General features: G+C 37.7%; 2 protein-coding genes across 2 annotated transcripts; one reads left to right on the top strand and one right to left on the bottom strand.

The window, feature by feature from the left end:
• Nucleotides 1-1,223: 1,223 nt before the first annotated feature.
• Nucleotides 1,224-2,231, top strand: LOC113271622. The gene has a single exon (XM_026521515.1). The coding sequence runs from the start codon at nt 1,272-1,274 to the stop codon at nt 1,812-1,814; it is 543 nt and encodes a 180-aa protein (XP_026377300.1). The 5' UTR covers nt 1,224-1,271; the 3' UTR covers nt 1,815-2,231.
• LOC113271621 (alpha-ketoglutarate-dependent dioxygenase alkB-like) lies at nt 2,038-7,184 on the bottom strand. The gene is made up of 7 exons (XM_026521514.1): nt 6,984-7,184; nt 6,740-6,894; nt 5,975-6,333; nt 5,667-5,805; nt 4,381-4,447; nt 4,171-4,292; nt 2,038-2,354 (listed from the first exon to the last, which is right to left on the bottom strand). Exons 1-7 carry the CDS (start codon nt 7,088-7,090, stop codon nt 2,215-2,217), a joined length of 1,089 nt encoding a protein of 362 aa, XP_026377299.1. The 5' UTR covers nt 7,091-7,184; the 3' UTR covers nt 2,038-2,214.
• Nucleotides 7,185-20,534: the final 13,350 nt, after the last annotated feature.

The raw sequence follows: 20,534 nt of genomic DNA, 5'->3' as shown, positions 1-20,534 counted from the left end.
TGAAGAAGTACACAACCAGGCTGTCACAAGGGATGGGACTGTAAAACTTGTTACATCATTGGAAAATGTTAAATCTCAAGGACATCTGATGACAAGCACTTGCTAAAATATTTGCATAGGAAACGCCAACGAGGAATATCTTTTTGCACTCGCTCAGCACAACTTTTACTTGCTTGTTTTTAACTGTCCACCACTGTTCAGAATTATGAAATGAAGATCACACAGGATACAGCACTCAATGTCTGCACATCGCCATCAAAGAAGAATTGTCTTCAGCTCAAATGAGTATCTGGAGTTGTAAGCCTTTCATGTTTCTCAACGGTACAATGCACAAAAAGAAGTAGGTATAATTTTTTTGTACGCTTCCAATGGCATCTCTTCGCAACAAAACAAGCCAAATCTATTATTGAGAACCTTATCCCAACCCCAGACCAAAAAAGTTAGCATTATATAGCAAAGAAGATGGCATTTCACCCCCCACAAGTGGGTATTACAAAGAAGAACCAGAACTGAAGGAATCGATCGAACGAACAAGCTGCCAGCATCGTGGTCGAACAGAAAGAAAGAAAAAAAAGTAAACCAACTTTACTTGTATCTTTCCATGAAATTGAGTGTCGACTGTCGACAACCTAGGCCTACCATAAAGGGCAACTATAACATCGATCCATCCCAACCCCCGTGAAAAAGGCTGGTCGCAAAAAAAAATTACTTGCGCTAATCCGAGACGAGGCACATGCCCGCAGTAATAATTATTCAGATTCCAACTCACTTTTCTCCACATATTCTGTCTCAATAAAAAGAAATCTGTGCATTTCCAACTCGAAAGAACAAAAAAACCCTATTAAAATCACTCATTTCATTCATTCCAAAATCTGTCCCATATATATATCTCAGATCCGTTCTTCTCTTTCTCTGTTTAGCTTTTACCTTTTAGACAGAGAGTCACCGTTTTGACTTTTGACACCAATACCCATAAACAGTATCTAGCTGAGCACAAACACTATTGGATATTTTAGACATTTTTCAAAACATCTCCTGCGAGACTGCTATTGATCAACTAACACCAATCAGCCCTGGCCTAGGCACTTGGTCATATAACAGGAATCAGGACTCCTGTTTGACTATTTACAAGTTATAAAGGGTGTTCTGAGTAATTTACCATCAAATAGACTTTGTATATATATGGTGCATACCAGTTCGGCTACCTCAAAAACAGTCACTTTTCACTCTTATTCTTTTACTTGCTTTTTCATCACTTGCATCTTCTTCAGATGGAACAAGGAGATCAAAGGGAACTGCAATTACTTCCTTCACCATCTTCAACATGTTTTACTTCTCGCACCGCAGGAACCTCTCGAAAATCTCGTCCAATGGTTGATACCTATGATGGACCTTCGTCACTTGACTTGCAATTATCCATCAGTCTTAGACCATTTAGACCACCACCACCTCCACTACCACCATCACCTTCTAGATTTCGTCACCCAAGAACTAGCGTACCTGATCATCACCACCATCACCATGGTCATATGAAGCTCGACTTTAGCTCATCCATTGAAGTTTTGAAGTGGCAAGCTGCAGAGCAAATTCGATTAGCTGCAGTTGAAAAGGCTTATGCAGAGAGAATAAAGGAACTGACGAGGAGAGAGATGGAGATGGCACAGTCGGACTTTGCACGAGCAAGACAAATGTGGGAGAGAGCTCGTCAAGAGGTTGAAAAAGCTGAGAGAATGAAGGAGAGAGCAGCCCGTCATATTGATTCTACGTGCATGGAGATCACCTGTCAGATTTGCAGGCAACGATTTCGACCTTAGAATAAAAATGCACACTCTTGACTCTGGATTTGGCTGTGTGGAAGACTTGATTTTGGCAAATGACTTTACCCATTTCATTTGATCAACTTTCTGATGAACTGCTATCCACAGCTTCTCTCCCCAGCAGAACCAACTCAAGACCAGAGTAACCAAGTCTGCAGATTAGCATTTGATATCCTGCATCTTTAAAAAATAGGGAGAAAGAAAATGAAATGGAAGCTGGTGACAAAAGAATAACATGGCAGGAGAACATTATAATTTCAGCGTTCACAGTTGCTATCTCAGACGATGAGTAATAAAATAGTGACACTTTTTTCCCTCTCATTTCCCCTGATTAAGGGAAACATATTGTGATTTAGTTCAAAATTGTATTTTTCAAAAAATTTTGATAAGAATTACATTAGTACACTTGTCTAATATTGATGTTAATTCTTGAAGTTCTGATATACTCCAGAAAACAGTGATCATCTTGGTTCGAAAACTGTAAAGCAAGAGAAGTAATTTCTGCATTTTCTGTGTCTGCAAAGATCCGAGGCACGCCTGCAGGAAACCCAAACAAAATAGTTTGAAAACAGTAGAATAAAGTTTACAAGATGAAAAACTTGGAAAGCAAGATATCCGATTTTGGCATTACAGAAGTAACAAATTATGCTTTAGGGAGTTACTATTTCTTATTTGTGGTGGTTCCAGGATCAACCATATTAAAGGTCATAAATTATAAAATTAGCTCAATTTCACCAATCAAAAAGCATAATTAGAGATTGGTACAAGAATCCATATAACTGGAGTTGGTGATTTTTTATAGTTTGGATGCCATATATAGGAGGTGTTCTATTGAAGGCAGACACAGGTAACAGACAAAGGTCAAAAACCTTTTAATTTCTGATTGACTGGTTCTCCTAGAGCTCAGAATTTGAGACTATGATTCAACTGACAGTCCTGATTCAGAACATTAATGATGATATAGAGTAAATACGAGCAGAAACACACAGCAGAGTTGTCAACATCAAAAGTAGATTAATGTAGCCAAATTTTGGGCACATTTAATCTTTCAGTGGACATAAGCGTACACTATGCATGTCGTGTGCAATACCTATAAGAGATTTTTCTTTTCAAGTGATATGACAATCGATCAAAGATAACAATGAACAATGTGTATTCTCAGGTGTAGCTTAATGGGGATGGGATACTTCATCATTAAACTTTGATACGAAAACAGGAAACAGAACAACCAAAACGCATTTAATAATAGAGATTCCTAGATAAGTTCGAATTGTCAAATCATCTGATTGAGGGGGCCAAAGTTTCAAGAGGTTTCAAAAGATATGGGGCACATACAGAATATGACTAGAGAGTGACAGGCGAGCTAACCCTGACCCTGACCCTAAAAACATTTTATTTACTCACTCAAAACAAATTATAGATAGGAATCTTATATGAAACCTTTCAAAACCACTTTGAGATCACGGGTTCTTTTCCTACTCTTGAACACCTCTCACGTGTATATCTCAACCAAATTCTGATAAATTTCTTTAGGGTCACCTTTACTACACTTTAACAGCGGTATAAAACTTTTCAACAACCAAAACCTCGTAATTTCTTAACTATGGAGAGAGCATTCAAACTTTTGAAAGCACAACTCCTTAAAGGGGATACATTGTGGTAACATAATACAATTACTAAAAAACCGTGATTCAAATCCAATAGCACGGAATTTGGGACATTTGTTTCATCTTGCACTGGGCTGCTAATAGGATTTAATTGATGTTCAGCATATATCATTTTTCTTTTTCTTTATACATGCAATAATAGTTTCATTATGGATTTAGCATTTATCTTTTTCTCGTTGTCTTTAAGGTTTTGTACACATGTTAAAAGCGCATAAGGTGGTGACTCAAGGTCTAATATGTAGCATACAACAGCGCAATGGTGTACATGGTACACTGCAGTAGGGACCCCGACATTAAAAGACCACATCTTTACCATCCAATGTATTGACTATTATCTTGCCCAAGTATGCTTCCCACTAGCCAAAGAACGCAAAAGCTGAGATAGTTATACAAAAAGTTTAATGTGCTAGGCCCCCAACGTGAACTCACATTCACACCTAGGCCCTTCCATTATCCATTAGTACGACTCACAACATTAGTGTAGCGGAAATGTTGAGTCCACGCTAAACGAACGAGACATTCACGTGTCACCAGATGTAGTATTTAGACAATAAATTAACAAAGAAGATTCCGCCAATAATAAAAGATAAATGTAATATTTGGTAGCGGATTTGATGCGAAACTAAGCATATGCATACAGTAAAAAGGATGTTTCGTTTTGCAAATTGGTTTATAGCAATACTGACCATGAAAGCATTCCCTTGCCTGTCTAGCCATAAGAACAATGTCACCACTTCGGAGGAACATAGCTACTGGAAGATCCTCTCTAGATTTTCCTCCAAGTAAGAATATAGCTTTGCAGCCCAAACTGTGAAAGAGAGAAAAATATTATTGACAATTGACTCCCTCCCACAAACCAAATGTAAACAAGAACGGGTATTTTATGCAACGCATACCTGATACTTACTATAGGTTTGCTCCAATCTGCTTCCATGTCATCAAGGTGGCCACCAAGCATATCACCTGACACGCAGTTATTGGATTATTAATTTAGAGAAAATGGAAACTCATGAGATAATCATGAACCCGTATCCAATTTGTGAAGTAGAATACTTTCATTCAATAAAAGTGAAAGAGAGCCAAGTCTAGATAAAACTGAATACTTGCATTGTTGAGCAGTAAAGGTGGTTGATTCATATCCGTATTCAAATTTGGAACATTTGATGACTCAATTTTTTGGAGTATGTGCATTATAAATTTCTGCTATAATAGTTCAAATTCAAAACACATAATTAATTTATAATATTCAAAATGCTTAGTTAACACATTTCTATTTTTTACTAATCTTGATCAACGTATAATCTAAAGAGTAAATACTAATAAGGAAATTACTAAACCCATTTCTAATAACCGTAATCATTAATAGTATATAATAGCAATCAAGTTTTTTTGTAAAATTGAAGAGATTAAATTTCAATGCTAATCCTTTCAGTGCCCACACAAATGATCGGTGATTTCGCATGAACAACCCTAACAACAATAAATTTATTATTTAGATTAGTAACTATAAAAACTTACAATTTCTTTTAAAAAAAAAATCTCGCTAATTACTATTTTTAGTGTTTGTATTAATACAGTCCTAATTATTGTTTTTATTACCCTAATGATTAATATTTTTAAACATATCGAAATTAATTTTTATAACTTTACACAATTGAATTAAATTTTGTTAAGAAAAATAGAGTGAATTAGTTTAGTTACAACGGTATTTAAAAATATCAGTAGGTATAGGAATGGCATATGATGGCAAGCACTAGATAAAGTAGGAGTTTCTGGTGATGAAACCTTCACGTTTTGAAGGATGAATACGAATATGGATACTCAGGCTTTGCTTATTACTCTCTCTCAATAAAAAAGTATATCTGAAAATGGATATGAATCCTCTATTGCAACCACTCTACTTGTATTGGTGATATTTCAGTTTCAAATGGGCTAATCTAATAAACTTAAGTCATACAATGAAACATACTCAATAAGCCAGGTCGAAAAGTTAAGGTATTGATCAGGTGTGATCAATGTTAGCTGCTGTTTCTGGCCTTAAATCCCAATTGTAAGGAAATGACCAAAATGTACCCCAAATCAAACCCTTGCTTGAAAGCTGAATCCAGCAGCGAGACCTCTATCACAACAACAATATCATATCTAACTATCTAGGTCTAGGGCAAACTAAAAGGCTGCATACCTGAACCAAAGTAATTCACTATTGCAGCTTCGGGTCGAAATTCTTCCCCCATTGGCATGGCAGGTGATGCCATTCTTTTGGCAAGCTGGCAAAGAGTTTCTGGGATCTTGTTATGTGGGAGAGAAACATTGTAGTTGCGCTACACCATAAAAACAGAATATTTCAGAGAACAATTAACCAATGTCAATCACCAAACTAAAAAAAGGTTAAAAGACACAAATCAATCGGTCGATACGGCATCACCCTCAGTCGATGGTAAATATTAGAATTTCAAGTACAATTTACAATATATTGAATTTCACACTGACCTTAGACCAGTCAAATTGAAGTCCTAAAGTACTCCAACGCAATTTCCGTAACAATGAGGAGGCTGTGATAACTTTGCATGAATCTCCACTTAATTTCTGAACACTTTCCTCGTTAGTTTTCCATCTCTTAACATCTAACTCTTGGGCATTCGAAGTGAACGTCGAATTGGCATCAGCATTTACAGTACCAGCATCAATCAGAACTTTCTGTGTTTGTGCAGCAAGAAACAAATCATGAAGCGGACCATATATTGCATTATGATTAGTTCTGTTTGGAGGTTGTGGGAAGTTTCCCAAACTCTCTTTGATCCAGTGGCATTGCTCCTCAACACTCAACGCACCTGGAATAAAGTAAAATCCTGCAACAGAAGGAAACAAGTCAAAGAATCAAATCCTGATAATCCCATAGACCTTGCCATGATAGATGAGTACAAGCAGTTGCAACTAGCAACACCACATGCTTGTTGTCCCATTCACATAGCGCTGCCAAACGAGGAATGAGATCATAATTGCCGTGCAAACTTAGCCACACAGCAACCACCATATGTGTTTAAAATCTCATCCTTTTTAATTGAAGCATTTGCCACAATAGAAAATAATTTACGATGATTGCTAGACAAAAATACAAATCCACCCTCATAATGTTTAGATTCTAACACAGAATAAACAACAAAACAATTCAATCCCACTCTATCGTAGTTAACAAATTTGGTCAATAGAAACTGATTTAAGTCAACATTCACTGTATCTAGAGAATTCACATACCAGGACGATCTTCAAAACAAAAAACAGGACGACTGAAATCAGATTGAAGCTTGGAGATTCCAGGAGGTGTTTCTCCAGTCTCTTTGTCGGTTTCAAGTATGGATTTGAAATCAATAACTTCTGACAAATCTTCTTCTTGTTTCACTTGATTTTTCCTGAAACAAAAAAAAAAGAGGAAAAAATCAATGAAAAAAATAGGGTTTGAAGATTGTTGATATTTGGGACTTTTTCCAGAAATTATTACCTCGGCTTCTTAGTAATAACACTACTCTTATCGAGTTTGTATTTCTTCTCAGCTTTTCTGAAAGCAGTTCTCTCTGAATCATCAGGTGTTTGCGCCGATCCGTACATCTTCTTAGAGAGTGTTATTATTTACCGCCCAATCAGATTTATTTTCCCCAAATTTATTTTGTATTCTCTGATTTATTTCGATAGTTTGGAACTATTCTGGTTCTGGTACTAATTTCGGAGATATAAGATTGGTTCATTGAACTGGCGATTTTGGTTCCACCTCCGCTAGTGTCACATGCCCATTTTAGGGCCTAAAATTATTTATGGGATATGACCGGTGATATTATATTATGTGTTTTAGTAAATCAATTTTACCCACAAGTACTCAGCCTTGCACACTTACATCAAAATATGCATTGATGGTTTTTCAAATAGTGATTGTAGTTGTAGTGGTAAACAGGTTCTTTTCAGACTTGTGAAGAAAACAATTTTTCTAGATTTAAATTAAACACGCAAATAAATAAAATAGTTCAAACCTTTAGAGAAAAACACCAAGACTTGGATTCCACCATTGATCCATTATTTGATAAATTCTAATAATTAATATTCATGCAATTTTCTTTTAGAGTGATTCTAATATTATGCCTTTTGTAGATTTTTGAAGTAATAAATGTAAACACCAAGCATGAAACATCAAGAGTCTTAAACTAAGCATGCTCCATCAAAATGAATCACAATTATTCAATAAAAATCAATTTTCCAATAAAAATTCCATGCAAATAATCATGTAATAATATTGCAAATAAATAATAAAGTTAGAATTATACCATAAATAAGGACCAATGGCTTCCTCCGTCGCCTTGGCTAAGGGGTTTAGCTCCATCTCAAAAACACACTCACAAGATGTATTCATGGCTAAATAAGTGTTTTTATTGATGAAAATAATTGATAATTGAAGTTTGTAACGCTGTTATACTGTTGCAGCGTCACTGTTACAAAGGGGTAGTGCTGAAAATAATCGATAGAACACAAGTGTTGTATAACAACGACACAGAGAGCTCGTTGTTTGCACTGTTGAAGAACTACGACCCGCAGTGGACAGTCGATGTCACTGTTGATAAACGACGGCCTTGGAGAGTCTGTTCTTCTCCTCGAGCAGCAGCAGCAACAATCAATGGTATCTTCCTTGTTTCGGCTCTGAACTCTCTCCTATTTCTCTCTAAACTTTTCTAAAACTTTTTATGACTTGAAACCACTCTTATATATCCCACAGACCCCAAATATCTCGTATAAATTCCGACTTTTTCTTTTCTTTTTCTTCTCTGCGCTGTGTGAGAGAATAATCCTTCTGTTGAGCTTTTCACGTGCTGTTAGCTATAAAATAGCTACCAAACTCTTCCCTAGACTTGAATAAGACCATGTACATGTTAATCCATCAAAGTCCTCCAGAAATCTCTCAAAAATCTTTGAAAGTGCACAACAGGACACGTCTCTCTGTTTTAACTTTGATTGCTTCTCCCGGATATTCTAGCCCAATTAAGCCCATGAAATCATCCATACTAGAATTTATATCCATATCACGTCCAGCCCAATCAATTTCCGGTGTTTAATCTCCCTAAAACAGCTCCAACAATCGGATCAAAATTCAACAGCGATATGCATGGCCTTTCCCGCCAAAAACCAGTATTTGAAATTTGAAGAAGACCTCCCCCTATCCAGTTCTGGTGTCCCTTTAGCAGCTGCCTGGAAATGGGTCACCCCTTAGTAATTAGGTTACCCCTTATCCAAAGTGAGAGTCCGTATAGTAATTTTCTCCCACGAGCGCAAAAACCACTTTTTTAGCCAATTTCGCCGCAAAAGCTTATTTCTCCGGAAATACCTACAGGGACATAAAAAGCCATAATAAGTACAAAAAATGGGTACTAACACAATATACAATTGGGCTATATTAGACATATAAATGCGTCTATCAAATACCCCCAAACTTATTATTTGCTAGTCCCGAGCAAATCAAATAGAAAATAAATTCCTAACTCACTGTCGCAGGCATCGTCGATTGCATTTAGCGTATGCAATAAGCCTTTAAACCCCTAGGTGGCCCTAGTGGCCGAGTTATAGTCTCGGGAGGGCTTACCAGATATATACCCACAAAACCTTAATACTCCAGACCTTAGCTATCTACGCAAAACCTTGGAAGGCACTAAAGAATCTCCTTGGTTGGCATACTTATTGACTACAGGAAGAAGTACCCTGATGCGAAATTCCAATTGATGTACACGAGTTTGCACTCAAGCATACTAAAATTCATATAAAATGACAGAGCTCTACTCAGATAGTTGCACTATGGACATCATATTCGGAGTCAAAACTAATCACATGGATAGATCAAGAAGATGGATATAGAAAACATAGATGGTTTTGATGTTTACTAAGTGAACGACGTTTCCCATATCTGTCTGAAGGCCTCCGCCAAAATGAACCTATCCTAATGGATTGAGATACCAGTCTGACTAATATCAACACACTGGCATATACAAGGGTACCAATGGTCGATAACCTAACTCTAGGTCAACACAACTGGCATATACAAGGGTACCAGTGGTCGACTTTATTGAATTTATTCCTTTTGGTCAAATGGTCTGGTCTCAATTTTTTTTTTTTTTTCATTTCTTTTTCTTTTTCAACTTTTTTTTTTTTTCATGGTATCTCAATCACTAATTCACTCTAATTCACCCTAGCATTGGTAACAACTTGAATCGTGGGCCCCACCTATCACTTAGAGAAACATAGTTTAAAAACAAAATAAAATAAAAATAGAAGTGAAAAGGACTCAACGAGATATGGTGAAACTATCATGTTATTTCTAACATCTGAGCTCTGTGCTTTTATGAATAGACTCTTTAGATGTTTCCATCTAATCAGATTGGTTCCTCAAACTCCTACAATCAAAATGCTTCCATCCACTTAGATTAGTTAGTGCAATCCTCAATAGGCATAAATTTCTAGGCTCTGGAGTTTATTTATTGCAACTAAAAGCTAACAAAAAGTTTCTTCCCCATCCCCAAACTTAAATCTAACATTGTCCTCAATGTTTCTCATGAAAGAACAGTACCAAGAATATAAGTAACATGAGGAAATAGTAAAGAGAGAGTTCGGAAAGATAGTACCTGAGTGAAGTGAAACCAAAAACTGAATATAGAAATTATACAACATACAAATCACCTCGATGGTCAATCAAGGGTAAACAGGGTCCTCCAGAGGGACCTCCTCAACATCACTTGTAGGAAAAGGCTCTAAAAAGGGCTTCAATCGTTGACCGTTAACCTTTGAAGAACTACTACCGTCCAGTGTCTCGATTTCAACAGCTCCATGAGGAAAAACAGTACGGACCACAAAAGGACCGGTCCACCGAGAGCGCAGTTTCCCGGGGAATAGATGCAAACGAGTGTCATACAGAAGAACTTTTTGACCTGGAGAAAATGACTTCCGTAATATGTTTCTATCATGCACAAGTTTCATTTTGTTCTTATACTCCTTCGCACTATCATAAGCATCTATACGAATCTCGTCCAACTCATTGAGCTGGAGTTTCCTATGGGCTCCTGCCTTGTCAAGTGAAAAATTTAGCTGCTTAACAGCCCAATAAGCTCTGTGTTCTAACTCAACAGGTAAGTGACATGCCTTGCCATAAACAAGCCGATAAGGCGACATTCCAATGGGGGTCTTAAACGCAGTACGGTAAGCCCATAAGGAATCAGTAAGCCTAGACGACCAGTCTTTCCGATTAGGATTAACTGTTTTCTCTAATATACGTTTTATCTCCCTATTGGAAACCTCTACCTGACCACTAGTCTGTGGATGATACGGGGTAGCTATCTTATGTGTAATACCATATTTTTTCATCAGAAGTCTAAAAGTCCCATTACAAAAGTGCGACCCTCCATCACTAATTATAGCTCGCGGTGTACCAAAACGTGTAAGTATATTATTTTTCAAGAACTCAATCACAACCCTATGGTCATTGGTTTTACACGCAACCGCCTCAATCCACTTAGAGACATAGTCTACGGCGACAAGGATGTATAGGTTACCAAAAGAATTAGGAAACGGACCCATAAAGTCAATACCCCACACATCAAAGACCTCAACAATTAAAATAGGGAAATGGTTCCTAATTTCTGGCATCGTTCACAAGTAACGCAGTAACTGTGGGAGTCTTTAAACAACGAAGGCCAATAGAATCCACACTGCAATATCTTAGCAGCAGTTTTCTTAGCACTAAAGTGACCCCCACAAGCATGATCATGACAAAAGGAAATTATACTGGACTGGTCACTCTCAGGTATACATCTCTTAATAATCTGGTCTGGGCAATACTTAAACAAATAAGGATCATCCCAAAAGAAGTGCTTAACCTCAGCTAAAAATCTAGAACGATCTTGTTTACCCCAATGTTGGGGCATTCGACCAGTAACAAGATAGTTCACTATATTCGCATACCAAGGTAAGTGGGTAACAAAGAACAATTGTTCATCAGGAAAGCTATCCCTTATAGGAAGGGAATCATCTGGGGAACTAACAACTAGCCTAGACAAGTCATCTGCTATAACATTTTCGGCACCCTTTTTGTCTCTAATGTCTGGAGAAAACTCTTGCAACAACAGAATCCACCTAATCAATCTAGGTTTAGTATCCTTCTTAGACAAAAGATATTTTAAAGCAGCATGATCAGTATATATGATGATCTTAGAACCTAAGAGATAGGGTCTAAACTTGTCTAAGGCAAACACGATGGCTAACAGTTCCTTCTCGGTAGTGGGATAGTTCAACTGGGCATAATTCAGAGTTTTTCTAGCATAGTAAATCACATGAAGTAATTTCTTTCTCGCTGACCTAGCACAACACCAATAGCATAATCTGAAGCATCACACATGATCTCAAAGGGTAGGTTCCAGTTGGGTGCCTGGACTATGGGGGTGGTAGTGAGTAAATTCTTAAGCTTCTCAAAATCCTCTAAACAAGCATCATCAAAGACAAACTTAACGTATTTTTCAAGCAAATTGCAAAGAGGTCTAGAAATCAAGCTAAAATCCTTAATGAATCGACGATAAAAACCTACATGCCCTAAGAATGACCTAATATCTTTTACGGTTTTTGGGACCTGTAAAGTTTTAATAAGGTCAACTTTTGCTCTATCCACCTCTATACCCTTTGAAGATACAATATGCCCTAGAACAATTCCTGAACGAACCATAAAGTGACATTTCTCCCAATTAAGCACTAAATTATTTTCCTTACACCTAGTCAAAACTAATGACAAATGATGCAAGCACTCATCGAAAGACGAACCAAACACTGAAAAATCATCCATAAAGACCTCTAAGAACCGTTCTACCATGTCAGAAAATATGCTCATCATGCAACGCTGAAAAGTCGCAGGGGCATTACATAGCCCGAAAGGCATGCATCTATACGCAAAGGTACCAAAGGGACAGGTAAAAGTGGTTTTCTCCTGGTCTTCTGGGGCAATAACGATCTGATTATATCCAGAGTAGCCATCTAAAAAGCAGTAGTGACTATGTCCAGCTAATCTCTCTAGCATCTGGTCGATGAAGGGAAGGGGAAAGTGGTCCTTCCTAGTGACCTTGTTCAATTTCCTATAGTCAATACAAACACGCCAACCCGTGGTCATTCGGGTCGGGATTAACTCATTGTTATTATTCTGGACTACAGTAATACCAGATTTCTTGGGAACAACCTGAACGGGGCTGACCCACTTACTGTCTGAAATAGGGTAGATAATTCCTGCATCTAATAGCTTAAGAACCTCAGTTCGAACTACTTCTTTCATATTGGGGTTTAGTCGACGTTGCATCTCCCTAGAAGGTTTGGTGTCTTCCTCTAAATAGATCTGATGCATACAAACAGTAGGACTTATACCCTTAATGTCTGCTATGGTCCACCCTAAAGCTTCCTTGTTGTTTTGAATGACGGTTACTAGCCTACTTTCCTGATCTCTATCCAAGTCGGAAGAAATCACAGGTAAAGTCTCAGACGGGCCTAAAAACACATACTTCAGGGTATCTGGCAATGGTTTTAGGTCCAACTTAGGAGGCTCTTCTAAAGAAGGAACTAGGGTAGACTTAGAAACTGGTAGTGGTTCGAACTTAGGTTTCCATCCATTACTAGTATCTAACAAAGGGGTTGAATCTAACAAAGCATTCACCTCATTAATTACATTATCATCATCAAAATCAATCCCAAAGTGAGCTAGGCATTTTTCTAATGGATCTTCTAACAAAGTGTTTGGTAATGACTCCTCGACTAATGTTCCTATCATGTTCACCTCTTCTACATTCGAGTCATCTAGTTCAGAGGGTAGCTTACTAATATTAAAAATATTCAGCTCAATAGTCATATTACCAAAAGACAAATTCATAATACCATTTCGACAGTTAATGATCGCATTGGATGTAGCTAAAAACGGGCGACCTAAAATCACTGGTATTTGGTTCTCTGGGTCAGGGACAGGTTGGGTATCTAGGATAACAAAATCCACTGGATAAATAAACTTGTCAACCTCTATGAGAACATCCTCGATCACACCACGAGGAACTTTAACGGACCTATCAGCTAACTGAAGTGTTATCTGGGTAGGTTTCATCTCACCAAGTCCTAGCTTAAGGTACACATGATATGGAAGTAAATTCACACTGGCTCCTAAGTCAAGCAAAGCTTTCTCAACACGGTACTTACCTATTGTACAAGCAATGGTAGGGGACCCTGGGTCTTTATACTTAGGAGTAGTGTTATTCTGAATAATAGAACTCACATGACTAGCTATGAAGGTTTTCTTCTGGACACTGAGCTTACGCTTTCGCGTACACAAGTCCTTAAGGAACTTGGCATAAGAGGGAATCTGCCTAATTTCATCTAATAATGGAAGGTTGATATTAACCTGCTTAAAAACCTCCAATATATCATTAAAGTTGGACTCCCTCTTAGTTGGAACTAGCAGCTGGGGAAACGGGGCTCTGGGAACAAAGCCGGGATTAACAGGACCCTCATTGGTCTCTTTGGAGACTCTATCAGTCTCCTCATTTTCTGGCTCAGCAGGGTGAACTACAGCATGTTCACTATCAGGCATGGCAACCTTGTTGTCAACTTTCTTTCCACTCCTAAGGGTTGTGACAGCATTCACATGATTGTACGATTTCTCTCCTTTTGGGTTGGGATCAGTACGACTAGGGAACCTTCCATCTTCTCTCTCACTTATGAACTTAGCTATTTGTCCTACTTGAAGTTCTAATTTGGCAAGACTCTGGGAATTATTCTTCAATTCTTGCCTAGTTTCTTGTTGAAAGCTCATGTGGTTCTTTGTTAGCATTTCATGGTTATTTGCTAACATAGTGAGAGTATCCTCTAAGGTAGAGATCTTTTTCTCAGAAGTGTTCTGAAACTGGGTTTTACCTGAAGAGTTCTTAAAACCAAAACCTGGGGGAGGCTGAGAATTGCTAGACTGGCCTTGACTCTGGCCCTTAGACCAAGAGAAATTAGGATGGTTTCTCCAACCAGGGTTGTAGGTTTCTGAGTATGGGTCAAACTTCTGACGGTTCTCAAACCTAGAGTTGTTATAGACAACATGGGCTTTCTCTTCACTAACCTGACCTTCCCAAAACGAATTATCGGGCTCTATTCCACAACTAGAGACTTGAGAGGCTCTATTAGGTTCAACAAGGGACCTATTTTTAGTCTGACCCATTTCTAAAGCTTCTAACCTTCTGGATAAAGCAGCAAACTTAGCATCTGACGCAAAACTCGTATCTACCATATTGGTGCTACTTCTATTGACCAAGAGTCTTTTAGGGGGTTCAACACAAGATTCCCACTGTTGGGATTTTTCAGCGATAGCTCCTAAGAAGGCAAAAGCATCATCAGCATTTTTACTAGTGAACTCACCAGCGCACATAGACTCAACCATGGCTTTGGTCGAATAGTCTAAACCATCATAAATAATCTGTACAAGTTTCATATTATCAAATCCATGGTGAGGACACTGAGATAGGAGATCATTGAATCGCTCTAAAAACCTATAAAGAGACTCTCCCTCTTGTTGCACACTAGCACTAATTTTCTGCCTAACAGCTGCAGTTTTATGCTTAGGGTAGAATTTCATATTGAAGGCAGCGATAAGTTCCTGCCATGTTTCTATGGATTCAGACGGTAGGTTGTTAAGCCAGGTCTTGGCTTTGTCTCTCAAAGAAAAGGGAAACATCTTAAGTTTCAAGACTTCATCGGTAAGGTCCTTTATCCTAATTGTCCCACAGATTTCCTCAAAGTCCCTAATATGAAAATAAGGGTTCTCATCATCTTTTCCTAAGAATATAGGGATCATCTGAAGAATACTAGGTTTTATCTCGAAATTAGCCGTAGTGGCTGGCAATTTAATGCATGAAGCTCGGTTGTTCCTAGTTGGGAACATGTAATCTTTCAAAGTTGCCATCGTTGGCACAACTGGAGTACTAGGGGTACTTTTGTCATTCAGAGATAAATTCTCAAAACTGAAGTTCCAAAAACAGGGCTCTCCAAAGAAGAGTCTTCGAGCTCCCTGCTTAAATCAGAAGAACTACTAGGTTTTTCGCTAATCAATCGACCTAGAGTATCTCTTTTCCAAGCCCTATTAACAAAATCGGGCATACACTAAAAAGAATTCAAAAAGAAATAAAAAAAAATCCTAACAGGAAGGTTCTAGCAATCACACAGCAGGCTGACTCGACTTTACCACAGCAAACCTAAAGATTTCTAGCAAACAACAAACATGATGGCTCCACTTAGATTGTTTCTAGACCAGCTTCTAATCCTTCGAAAGGGAATTCGTTACAATTTGAGCAAACCCCTCTGGAATCAATCCGAGTTTAAGCAAGTTGAATCGAGGCGAGGGAAGCTCAGTGGAGCTTTGATACCCAAAACCTCACCGATCCAATGCGGCGCAGTCACGCATTCAACTCGCAGAAACCTTCAAGAACTTCGAGGTGTGCTTAAAAGAGTAACCAATATTTTTCGAATGATTGTCCTGTTAAGCTCGATACCCTATAGGTCTCTTTCTAGTCCAAATTTTAGGCTTAGGTTCGCTTTAGGTTTCGTTTTCCTAAGGCGGGCAAGAAGGGAGCGGTGATGAAATCCGAACCCTTATCTTATATGGTCCAGTCCTTGCCCTTTACTAGGAATTTAAAAACAGTCCATATTCAAGTCCTCAGCATATATTCACCTTAAGGAGTCCAGTAACCCGCTTGCAGGAGATTCGCGGGTGTTTAGAATTTTACCTCCCGTACCAGACGGGCGAAGAACCGCTGAAGTCGACTCGGGCCACGACTCCTATGCCGTGTGCGAACCCGAGGGGCCGAGACGATATTGTAATCGTCGTCCTTCCCTGCAAACAGTTTATATTTAAGGGTACCCTTCCGTAGGGTTTAAAAATAAAAATAAAAATGTCCCAAAATTAATGTCCAAAGTCCATAAAAAAATACAAAAGAAAAGAAAGTCTAAAAAAAAATTACAAAAAAATGTCTCTTTTTTTTTTTCTCTCTTTTTATCAAAATAAATAAATAAAATTCTTCTTCTTTCTCTCCTTTAGCTTTACTTTTCTCTCCCAAACTTTAAGTAAATCACCACAAGCTTTGGCAAAATTTTCTTTCGCTCCAATCTTCAAAAATCTGCAAGGAAACAAAAAAAAACCAAAAACGTAAAGAAGAACAAAAATAATAAAAATAATAAAAATCTAAAAAAAAATGCTAACTAAACACAGGTCCGCGTCGGCGGCGCCAAAAATTTGATGGTTTTTCAAATAGTGATTGTAGTTGTAGTGGTAAACAGGTTCTTTTCAGACTTGTGAAGAAAACAATTTTTCTAGATTTAAATTAAACACGCAAATAAATAAAATAGTTCAAACCTTTAGAGAAAAACACCAAGACTTGGATTCCACCATTGATCCATTATTTGATAAATTCTAATAATTAATATTCATGCAATTTTTCTTTTAAAGTGATTCTAATATTATGCCTTTTGTAGATTTTTGAAGTAATAAATGTAAAAACCAAGCATGGAACATCAAGAGTCTTAAACTAAGCATGCTCCATCAAAATGAATCACAATTATTCAATAAAAATCAATTTTCCAATAAAAATTCCATGCAAATAATCATGTAATAATATTGCAAATAAATAATAAAGTTAGAATTATACCATAAATAAGGACCAATGGCTTCCTACGTCGCCTTGGCTAAGGGGTTTAGCTCCTCATCTCAAAAACACACTCACAAGATGTATTCATGGCTAAATAAGTGTTTTTATTGATGAAAATAATTGATAATTGAAGTTTGTAACGCTGTTATACTGTTGCAGCGTCACTGTTATAAAGGGGTAGTGCTGAAAATAATCGATAGAACACAAGTGTTGTATAACAACGACACAGAGAGCTCGCTGTTTGCACTGTTGAAGAACTACGACCCGCAGTGGACAGTCGATGTCACTGTTGATAAACGACGGCCTTGGAGAGTCTGTTCTTCACGTTCTTCCTCCTCGCAGGAGCAGCAGCAACAATCAATGGTATCTTCCTTGTTTCGGATCTGAACTCTCTCCTATTTCTCTCTAAACTTTTCTAAAACTTTTTATGACTTGAAACCACTCTTATATATCCCACAGACCCCAAATATCTCGTATAAATTCCGACTTTTTCTTTTATTTTTCTTCTCTGCGCTGTTGAGAGAATAATCGCTTCTGTTGAGCTTCTTCACGTGCTGTTAGCTATAAAATAGCTACCAAACTCTTCCCTAGACTTGAATAAGACCATGTACATGTTAATCCAGCGTCAAAGTCCTCCAGAAATCTCTCAAAAATCTTTGAAAGTGCACAACAGGACACGTCTCTCTGTTTTAACTTTGATTGCTTCTCCCGGATATTCTAGCCCAATTAAGCCCATGAAATCATCCATACTAGAATTCTATATCCATATCACGTCCATCCCAATCAATTTCCGGTGTTTAATCTCCCTAAAACAACTCCAACAATCGGATCAAAATTCAACAGCGATATGCATGGCCTTTCCCGCCAAAAACCAGTATTTGAAATTTGAAGAAGACCTCCCCCTATCCAGTTCTGGTGTCCCTTTAGCAGCTGCCTGGAAATGGGTCACCCCTTAGTAATTAGGTTACCCCTTATCCAAAGTGAGAGTCCGTATAGTAATTTTCTCCCACGAGCGCAAAAACCACTTTTTTAGCCAATTTCGCCGCAAAAGCTTATTTCTCCGGAAATACCTACAGGGACATAAAAAGCCATAATAAGTACAAAAAATGGGTACTAACACAATATACAATTGGGCTATATTAGACACATAAATGCGTCTATCATGCATCTGTCTTCATTCTTAAGGTTTTACGTAACGGAAGTTTTCTTTCTTTTCTCTCTAACTTTTTATACCCCCATGCATAAGAGATTTGGCATGCATCAAACCAATTGATCAACTCACAAAATCAGCAACACAATAAACACAAAGACATGACACAATTAACCTATTTTATTGTATCAAAGGAAGATTACAAACTTTTGTCGAACCAATGGACTAAACAGGCCATCACCCTCTGGGTGATGCCTTATTCTCTCAAACAATGAGACCAACTCTCCCATCTGTAGCATACTGATTTTCTAATGTCTCTACACTATTTTTACAGTGGTTACAATGGCCGAAAACCGTGCATAAACGAATGCACAAGCCTTGGACAGCCAAGTGTCCAAGGGGTAGTTTTCATAACCGCCTAAAATGTGCATAACTGACTAGCCTTCTCTAATTTGTGCCAAATCATGCCACACCTGTCCTAAACGGTTGTGGACACTCTAATATGGTTATAAACACACTTTATAATGTTCACTTTTGTCTCACACCTTTGGCATGCTTAATAACCGCCACTCGAGCCACTTTTGCTCTACTAATGTGCATCACTGCACTATGTCCTTGTTCTGAACTTGCTAGAACGCTTTAGCTAATCCAACTTCATGCCAACATGCTTCCCAACTGATGTCAATATGCGTCGTACGCTCATATGTGTTATTCTTGTTTTACTTAGCCAATTAATCGACAATAATGATGCATACTCTTGTTGTTAGAGAACTGCTCGGTCGAACTCGCATGCATTGTTATCTCAAGCGTGTTTGTCAATGTTAGTGATCAAAACTATAAATCTTGATTTCTAGTCTACTTATAGGTGTCTCAGACTAGGACATAGATTATGTAGTTGAGCCTTAGACTTCACAACGTTCATCATTTGACGAAGAACTATTAAGGAGCGCTTGTGGAACTTCATCAACAAAAGGTATGTGGAGATTGAAACTCATCTATCACTTGGAAAGTTTATTTCTACTCTATATTGAGACATAAGTCGTGTTACAATATAGTTTTCTATTATACACATTTGAGATTTCAAGCTGAGTTAACTCACATACATATTTCTCGGAATATGTGTTAGCAAGATTTCGCTTCGACCAAGTTCATCTTATATTCTTGACGCAAGTCAAAAGATGATCATGTGAAAATTGCCGAGTAACATCTTACATGGTTTGTGTGATACAATCATTTGGTGTAAACTTGGAATGTTTCGTTATGATTATTTCAATAACTTGAAAATTGTTTTGACGCTAATAGTATGTGAAAACGGTTATGATTGAAATAAGAGTTTAGAAAACTTAACCATTATTGGATATGTCATGTTGTGTAATCTTGCAAATATGTAATCCATGTCCGGGAACCATAGTATGCGTACCCGTATGCGTACCTGTTGGCTTGAGAAATCCGAGAACCTAAGTATGCGTACCCGTTCTCGTACTGGCGTAAGGTTCATGTATGAATATTTATGCTGGTATTGGAAGTACGCGTACCCGTTTGTGTGCTGGAGAACCGAATCTTGGTCCGAGTATTTCAAGTATGCGTACCCGTTGGCATACTTGAAGGTTAAAGTTCTAAAATTGGTTATGTTCATGAACTTAAACATTTATAAAATAAGGAATGCAATCTTTGAAATCGTGGCTATAATGTTCATGAATTGATTCGAGTGAATCGAACCGATTTTGCTTCAATTGTGTTCTTGTATACTTCTATGAGAATATAACAATTGAACAACTCTATAACTAGTTTCATTGGAGTCATTTGAACTAGTTATGGTTAAGATGAACAAGGTTGATATGAGAGTAATCATATGGCTAACTTCGGTTAACTATTGTTGAGCCAACATGGTGTACACGTTCAGGTATGGTTACATAAACATAAATGAGGGTACATTTCATTTGTGTGTAACAAACTAAGTTCGATATAATAGTTGAAAGATATTAGCTTGGTTGAATCAGGTTTTTCATCTGACGGTGATTATTGAATGCTTTGTTACCAAGGTAACTTAGATTGCAAACCTTGATTTGAAAATTATATAAAGGAGAAATATAGCAACTGGAAAACCTAATCCCCACACTTTTGTGTGATACTAGTTGCATAAACTAGAGTCGATTATCCTTTAATCTTAGGT

Source organism: Papaver somniferum, chromosome 4 (assembly GCF_003573695.1).
Source record: "Papaver somniferum cultivar HN1 chromosome 4, ASM357369v1, whole genome shotgun sequence".
Classification (NCBI taxonomy): Eukaryota; Viridiplantae; Streptophyta; class Magnoliopsida; order Ranunculales; family Papaveraceae; genus Papaver; species Papaver somniferum.
This window is presented reverse-complemented; position numbering and strand designations above follow the sequence as displayed.

Coding starts and splice junctions, on each gene's coding strand:
- LOC113271621 (XM_026521514.1), bottom strand. CDS start 7,090: ATGTACGGATCGGCGCAAACACCTGATGATTCAGAGAGAACTGCTTTC. Junction 6,895..6,983: donor GTTATTACTAAGAAGCCGAG/GTAATAATTTCT, acceptor TTTTTGTTTCAG/GAAAAATCAAGTGAAACAAG. Junction 5,806..5,974: donor TTCAATTTGACTGGTCTAAG/GTCAGTGTGAAA, acceptor TTTATGGTGTAG/CGCAACTACAATGTTTCTCT.
- LOC113271622 (XM_026521515.1), top strand. CDS start 1,272: ATGGAACAAGGAGATCAAAGGGAACTGCAATTACTTCCTTCACCATCT.